The sequence below is a fragment of the Fukomys damarensis genome, unplaced genomic scaffold (genome assembly GCF_012274545.1).
Source record: "Fukomys damarensis isolate Sample0158 unplaced genomic scaffold, DMR_v1.0_HiC HiC_scaffold_39, whole genome shotgun sequence".
In the NCBI taxonomy this organism is placed as follows: Eukaryota; Metazoa; Chordata; class Mammalia; order Rodentia; family Bathyergidae; genus Fukomys; species Fukomys damarensis.
This window is the reverse complement of record NW_022900951.1, coordinates 47,599,186-47,607,803: the sequence shown is the minus strand read 5'-3', so window position 1 is coordinate 47,607,803 and position 8,618 is coordinate 47,599,186. Positions and strand designations below refer to the sequence as shown.

General features: G+C 38.3%; 1 protein-coding gene across 6 annotated transcripts in view; it reads right to left on the bottom strand.

Moving 5' to 3' along the window:
- Gnl3l (G protein nucleolar 3 like) overlaps positions 1 to 8,618 on the bottom strand; it is a 44,784-nt gene that overhangs the window by 25,789 nt on the left and 10,377 nt on the right. For all 6 annotated transcript variants that reach the window (XM_010610735.3, XM_010610732.3, XM_010610731.3 and 3 more), the window contains one exon: positions 675 to 715. In XM_010610735.3, the coding sequence (XP_010609037.1) occupies positions 675 to 715 (41 nt within the window). The remainder of the gene's footprint in view (positions 1 to 674; positions 716 to 8,618) is intronic.

The following is an 8,618-nucleotide window of genomic DNA, read 5'->3' as shown; positions in this document are numbered from 1 at the left end:
AAGGAAGGAAAAGGTAGGCAGGCAGGTAGAGAGAAAAGAAATACAAATTATCCAACACCATAACAGACATCCGGAATCAAGCTCTGGGGTGGGACCCAACAATCTTATGTTTTATGCAAAGCTGCAGGCAATTCTGGAGTATTTGTGAACTTTGCCTACAATAACATTTCAGAACCCAAGCCATTTCCAGGTCATACCTTTCCCAGGAGATCCAGGAGCTGGGACCCAAGATGACATTTTAGCTTCCCTCCTCTTCCTGAGAAACAAGGACTTGGGAATCTAAATGGCCCATGGTTTAGCTATATTACCTTGAACCCAGGAACTTTCTCACTGAGGTGGTTTCTTTGTCTAAAAAGTGAAGACAGATGGGCTAGGGGTGTAGTTCAGTAGTAGAGCGCTGGCCTAGCATTGTGCCAAGGCCCTAGGTTCCTCCCTTAGTGCCACCAAAAGGCGGGGTGATAATTCCTATCCAAGTAAATCAAGCACAAAGCAGTGTATGGCTTCCGGTAGGGAACTTAATACATACTGCTGCTAATTCTCTGCCTCAGTCACCCAGAAAGAGGAAAAAGGTCAGATATGCTAATTCTACTATGATACTCTATCTACTCAACCATTATCTACTGTCTTGATTCCCAATAATGGACATACCTCACCTGAAGGGAAGGTCAACTTACCTTCTTGCAGCCTTTGGAACCTTTACTTGGCTTTTTATTTTCTACAACAAAGAAGAGAGGCATTACTCACCTGCCCAACATTTATTGATACATTGTCAAAGCCAGGCTACTCTGTGAAACTAAGAAGCCTCAGATACCACGAACTCTAGATCCAGCGCAACACAGAGACACAGATAGCAACAAAAATGGAAAAGTAACAGATATAGTTGGTTTTAATTAATTTTACTGGTACATTTTAGGTATACTATACAATGACATTCATCATTGGAAATTTGTACCTTTACATAATCTATCTTGGCTCCTATTTATGGATATAGTTTTTGTATAACTACCTCAATGCAAATTCAAATAATTCTTAAATTGGGCATGGTGGCACATGCCTATAATCCTAGCACTCCAAAGGCTAAAGCAGGAGGCTCGCCATAAGTTCAAGGCCAGCCAAGGCTACATAGTTCAAGGACAGCCTAAAATACGTAGCAAGACCTTTTCACAAAAATAATAAAAAAGCAAATAATTCTTATAGGCATTCTGCAGAGTAACCTGAGTATGTGCTTGTAAACTCCTCCTACCCATTCCCCTAATTTCCTACTTGGGATCCCTTAACAATTTCAATGTCAGGCTGAGGTGAGGAAGCTAGCATCATGTGGAGGTAACATGAGAAGTCCCAGCAGACTAAGCCTGGATAGAGCCCCTTAGCATGTGCAGAAAAAAATGTGCCTTGCTGCTGCTGCCGCCTCCCAGGGGATTTAACCCAATCAGTTAAAACTAGATCCTAAGAGGAAAGAACTGCCAGCTTTCCAATCAGGCCTCAACACAGCCCAGAAATATAAGAGGCCTCTCCCCATGTCTAAGAGAAGGCTCATCTGTTATCCCCTTCACAGCTGGCTTCCTGGAGAAGTATGGTTTCCCTTAATTCTCACCACCTTCAAGAGGGAAAAAGGAAATCCTACAGGGAAGGAGATTCTGAAAGGACAGGATAAATACAAATATATTAACAGCTCAAGATTACTATACATAGAACAGGCTCTACACTGACAAAGAGTGGACGTCACTGAAGCAAAACCTTGAGTTCCTCTTACTAGGTCACAAACCACCATACCATACTTTTCTAATGAAAATATGTACTTTAGTAGGGCAGTAGACAGCTGTGCATTTCAGTAGTTACGCTGGAGAAATATAGAAAGCAATATTTGTGTTCAATGACTTTTTATTTTAAGTGTTCTTTTTATTTTTCCTGTAGAATTAGCTCAATTCAGTACAATGTTACATGAAAATCCGCTTTTACAACTTTGGGAGGAGGTTGAAATTGAGTGATCAAGTGACTCAGCTACCAGTGATGACTTGGATCACATAAGCCAAGTTAGCAAGATATGACAGAGAAGTACAGAATGAAGACCTTGATTCAAATGAGGAAGAAAACAGTAATGTAAATAAATGTTTGACTAGTCAAAATGTTACAAAATAAGTATACCCGAATGATCCAATGTTAGAACTAAGTCACAAAATGTTGGAAATTGTTTGTAATGGACAATATGCTATAAGATGTTTTAAAATCAATGATAATGAAATACAAGACAACATTGTCTATGCATCAATAGTAATACTCAAAAATATATTTATCATGACACCTCACAATCTGAACTAAAATCCTTCATAGCAGGACTTTATCATTCTAATCATCAGAATCTAAAGGATTTATGGAAAAGTGACAGATGTGACATTGAGATTTTTAAAACAATAATGACACTCAAGAAACTTGGTTTCCTCCAAAACTGTCGATGTTTTGATGACAAAAACATCTACCAAGAAAGAAAAAGATCCAATAATTTGGCCACTACTCACTTATTGAAAGCTTTGCTTCAAACTGTCAAGGAATTTATAACTGTCCAAATATATGACAAATGACAAACATTTCATGGATGTTGAAGCTTTCAGCAATATATGCCAAGTAAACTTTCAAACATGGTATAAATGCATATGTCTTGGTAGATGCAAAGATATTATACACTTTAAATTTAGAAATTTATCATGGAGCACAGCCAGCCACCGGGTCTCTTTTCTTGCAGTAATAAACTGTATGACTTTGTGAACAGACTTGTTAACACCAACTTAAAAAGTAACCCAAATGTGACATTTGACATTGCTTCACAAGTTATCCATTTGCTAAAAGAAAACCAGCTAACTAGCACAGGAAATACTCAAAGAACAGTCAAGATTGCTGAAAAACTATTGCAAGTTCACAACAGAGAAATGTACAGTACAATCTTTGAATTTCAGGCTGGTCTTGAACTTGCTATGTAGCCCAGGCTAGCCTCGAACTTGTAGCGATTCTCCTGCCTCAGCCTCTCAAGTGCTGGGATTCCAGATACAAGCCACCATGACAAGCCTAGCATATTAACTATATTTTAAAACCTTATTTGGGGTCGGGGTTTAGCTCAGTTGCAATGTGTCTACCTTGCAAGAGTGAGGTCCTGAGTTTGATTCCAGGTATGGGGGGGTGGCTTATTTTAATATATATTTTAAAGTAGATTTAATTGGGCTTCCAGGAAAGTGAAGTAATAATGAACAGAAGAGAAACAACTTTTCCAAGTGTTACTGTCCAAACACTGGAATATAGCAATATTAGGAAAATAAGAAGGGAAGTGGGTCCCCAGGACCCAGCAAGGATCTGAAGCGAGAACTGAAGCCCATGGGAAAGTAAAGAGAGAGACCTCAGTGCAGAAGGAGGTGGCAAGCGGCACTTTCTCCCTGAGCCTGGACTTACTGCATGGAAGGAGCAGCTCAAATCTTCACAGGCAGAGACTACCGGTGACACCAGAGGCCTCCAAGGAGAAAACACAAGTAGAATGTAACAGTGGACACTGTGGACAGCAGTGGCTGTTGTTATTCAGGTTCAGAGCACCCCCCAGGAGAGGGTAACTGGCTTGAAGCCATCTTGAAGAGTGACCAACTGAACTAGGAACTTAAGAGCAGCTGCAGGCTTGACTCCATGGAGCAGCTCCTAGTACTCAAGTAAGGCAAAACAGAGTTCAATCAGGCAAGAGGTCAAGGAACCTAGTTCAAGCTGGAAGGGAGCTGAGTTCAAACCAGCAGGAGGCACACAGAATGTTGCAGGCTGAACAAAATCCGATCCAGCCTCAGGGCAGAAAACAATCTCAGCTTCAGTAGAACTAAAGTGCGGTCTTACTGGGATTCTCCATTACCCCAACATAAAACTAAGGTTGGCTTGCAGGGATTAATCAACAAGATCTGAAACAAACAAAGATCTGGGCCCTCTCTGCCCACTCTCCCAGTGACAGCAGAGATACCCCCGAAGTGGACATTTTTTTCCTTCTTCATCTTTTCTTGATTTTTTGTTTCTGTTTTGTTTTCTTTTTCTTCATTATTTGCTGTTTTTATATGAGTGTAAACATTGTTTCTGGTTTTGTTGTTGCTATTCTTCTGTTCTTGTTTTTATTTCTTTCTTCTCTCTTTCCCTGCTGTCTTCCTCACCAGTTTCCCAAAGTTCACACAATCATCCTTTGTCCTACAGCCTTACTTCTAATCCATTCCTCTTCTTCTATTTCTCTATTTTTCCACCTAACCCCTTTTATATTTTCTCCCCCATGGAAAAAAATTGTCATACTGAGAGCATATTTACTGTATACAATTATGTGGTTCATTCTACATTTTGTTATATAACCACAAATATAGTTCATATAGTTAAAGGTGGCAAGTTAATACCTACCACAGTTTTTCATTTAATAGGCTGTGTTTAATGTATTGTTATTAGTGATAGTACTACTTTAGGTGACATAATTGTTCTAATCAGTTGTTCTTCCTGTATGCCAAGACTGAGACTAAGGGTCTTCAGAGATACTGTAGGACAGCGCCAAAGAACTGGGGGTTTGGCCAAGTAGGCAACAACTTCTCATCCCCAATAAATTGAAGAGGTAGGATCCTGCAAAAGATTGAAACCCAAAAGCCAGCTACACCTACTTGGTAGACACCTTTGAGAAGTAGTCATTTCCTAAGGGTTCTCAATACTAGCAATGAAGCTACCTGCCATAAGCAATCAACAAGCATCAACCCAGGAATTAAACAAAAACAAAAACAAACAAAAAAGAAAATGAGAAGACAGTTAAACAAGATGCAAGCTCAGACTACCAGCTCACCAAAGAGAAACCCAGGGCTCAATAAGGTGGAACAATCCAAAAGCCATCCATCTAGACTCTCTGAAGTGGTAACAGCAGAAATGACAAAGCAAATGAATGAAGCACTAGAAAAAATCAAATCACATATAATTTCTCACATAACTGCAGACAAGGTGAACATAATGAAAGACATGGTTAGGGACTCTTGACCACAGACAGATAAAAAATGGAAGAGCTGCCGGGTGTGGTGGCGCACACCTGTAATCCCAGCACTCGGGAGGCTGAGGGAGGAGGACTGCTATGAGTTCGAGACCAGCCTGGACTACATAGTGAGTTCCAGGTCAGTCTCAACAACCTAGTGAGACCCTGTCTTAAAAAAACAAAAAACAAAGAGGATCTTAGGAAAACAATGGAAATCATGAATGCCCAAATTAGGAAAGAAACAGAATCCATGAAACACATTCAAACACCTATCCAGGAGATTAAAACTTTCATTGAAAGGGCCAGGGATTTAGTTCAGTGGTTCTGCTGCCTGCCTCACATGTGCAAGGCACCAAGTTCAATGCCCGGTATCAAAAAAAAAAAAATTCATTGAAAGTATATGCAGCACAATAAGCCAATCAATGTGAGGACAGAACATCAGATATACAATACAGGATTGCAGTCAGCAATCATGGAAAAAAAAGATTTCTTAAAAATAGCAACAGAGAAAAAAAGAAAAAAAACAACAAAACCAAAAAATTAGCAAGATAAAACAAAAAAATCAAATACCTGCTAGATGATGCAAAGAATAACAGCATAAGATTATCAGTCAATGAAAAAGTAGGAGATAGTGCAAATGACATAAAAAAACTGTTCACAGAATTAATGGCAGAATACTTCTCAAGCAAGGAAAAAGAATGTGACATACAGATAAAGTGAAGCATACAGAAGTCCAATTAGCCACGATCAAAATATATCTACACCAAGGCACATAATAAATAGTAAATGCTCCAGAAATTCAATACAACAGAATATTAAAAGCCATTAGAGAAAAGAAACAAATAATCTATAAAGGAAAGCCCACCAGAACTACAGAAGACTTCTTAAACCCTCAAGCCAAGGAGAGCTTAGAGTGAAGTACATCAAGCCCTTAAAGAACACCAGTCCAGATTGATGAAACCCGCAAAACTATCTTTCAAAATTGATGGAGAAATAAAATACCTGCACAAGAAAGGAAACTTGAAAAATTTCATGACTACCAAATCAGCACTCCAAGTTGTTCTGAAGGACATTCTAAAAAGACATAACAAGGACTACAACTCCATGAACCCCAAAAGAATGAATCCACAAAGCAAGGCAAGTAATTAAATGGGGCTGGGGATGACAATGGGAACATAACCTGACTAGGACAAATCAATACATATCAGTTAGAACCATCAATATAAGTGATCTCAGTTCACCAATCAAACAGGCAGAATTGATCATGAAGCAAGATCCATTAATATGGTGCATATAAGAAACACATTTAACTAAAAAAGAAACCCAGAGAGTAAAAAATCATAGGATGGACAAAAACTGAAAGCTTTCATTCTACAACCAAGAACAAGACAAGGATGTCCACTACCACCATTCCTGTTCAATAGTTCTGGAAACATTAGCCACAGCAATTAGACAAGACAAAGAAATGAAAGGAATAAGAATAAGAAAGAAAAAAGTTAAATTATCATTATTTGGGGATGACATGATATTCTACATAGAAGACCCAAAAAACTCTACCAAAAGACTTCTAGATTTGATAGCCAAGTTCAGTAGCATAGCTAGGTACAGTCAACACCCCAAAATCAATAGCCTTCCTGTAGAAAAATAACAAACTCAATGAAAGAAAAATTAAGGAAATATCTTTCACAATAGCATCCAAAAAAATTAAATATCTAGAAATCAATCTAACCAAGGAAGTAAAAGACCTCTACACTGAAAACTACAGTACTTTGAAAAAAGAGATCAAAGAGAATATCAGAAAATGGAAAGTTAACCCTTGTTCTTGGGTAGGAAGAACTAATATAGTGAAAATGGCCATACTTTCAAAATTGTTATACAAATTTAATGCAATCCTGATCAAAATTCCAACAGCAAATGTTGAAATGAGAATGGGAACAAGGGAGGGAGGAGTAGGAAGGAAAGAAGGGACCAGAAAGGGCAGGGCATTTAGCTCAATTGTCCAGTCCCTGCCTTGTAAGCACAAGGTCCTGTGTTCAATCCCCGGTCCAAAAAAAAAAAAAGAAAAAGAAGGGACCAGGAAAAAAAAAAAGAAAAAAACTGAAGGAAAATATGGAAACAAAGCTTTAGTACAAAGGGAAAGTGGGGAATGCAGGGGGAGAAAAAAGCAAGATATATTATGTACAGGTAACAAATTCCTTATGATGAATGTTATCATATGTATATCTAAAATATATCAATAAATGTTTTGCTTCAAAAAGAAATTACAGGACTAGGGATTTAGTTCACTGGTGCTGCCGCCTGCCCTGCAAACACAAGGTCCTGAGTTCGATCTTGGGTACCAAAAAAAAAAATTACAAAAAAAAAAGAGACACTAGAGAGGTGACACGTATAGCCTGCCAAATAGGAAAGCTAAGCACACGTGCTATCAGTGTAAGACTTGTGTATAGAACATACTGTTGTCATGTGTGACGACTGCCTTATGTGTGATAATTGAAACGAAGATTATTTCGGTGTAAGAGTTTTGTTTGTATTTTCACTGTAGTTCATGCAGGAATTTATTTCTACTATATTTTTATATATTGTATGCAGGTAAACAACTGAATATTGAAAATGTTGATGTTTATTCTAAACACTTCACATATTAAAAATTTAGCATTTTATTATTTTATTTTCCTGTTAAATACATTGTTGCCTGAAGTACAGAAACTGTCTCAAAAAAAGAAAAAAAATTACACATTGTTTAATATAAACTCATAAAATTAAAATTAATAATTCATCAAAAAATATTCCTAAAATGCTGGGTATGGTGGCACACACCTATAATCCCAGCACTTGGGAGGCAGGCAACTCTCCACAAGTTTGAAGCCAGCCTGAGCTACATAGTGAATTCAAGGAAACCCTGAACTACAGACCTAGAACTTGTCTCAAAAAAACTCCTTAAAAAATGTGGGCATTACACAAAAAAGTGCCTTTTCTAAAAATTTCCTGTGATGCTCCCAGGGTAAAGGAAACAGAACTAAACACGTGCAAATCCTTAAGGCAATTCAAAAGATACATCAAAGGAAGTGTGAGAATGGTTCCCCAAACTGAAGGCTATATTCCTTTCTATAGTCTGTTATTAGAGAAGTTTCTCTAAATGTGTGGAGCACAGTCTTGGAGAAGAAGACTCTAATATCACTGAATAAAAGTGTGCTCCGAGCATGGTGGTAATTGTCTGTAATCAAAGAACTGGGCAGGCTGAAGCAGGAGGTTAGTCACAAGTTCAAGGGCAGACAGTGATTTTAAGGCCAGCCTGCAGTACATAGCTAGACCTTGTCTCAATTCTAGTATTATCGATGTAGGACGGTACTGTATCATACCTCTATGAATGTAAAATATCTTGTAAAAGTGTGCTCCGAGCATGGTGGTAATTGTCTGTAATCAAAGAACTGGGCAGGCTGAAGCAGGAGGTTAGTCACAAGTTCAAGGGCAGACAGTGATTTTAAGGCCAGCCTGCAGTACATAGCTAGACCTTGTCTCAATTCTAGTATTATCGATGTAGGACGGTACTGTATCATACCTCTATGAATGTAAAATATCTTGTACCATAGTAGGGACTGTGCTTTTTCTC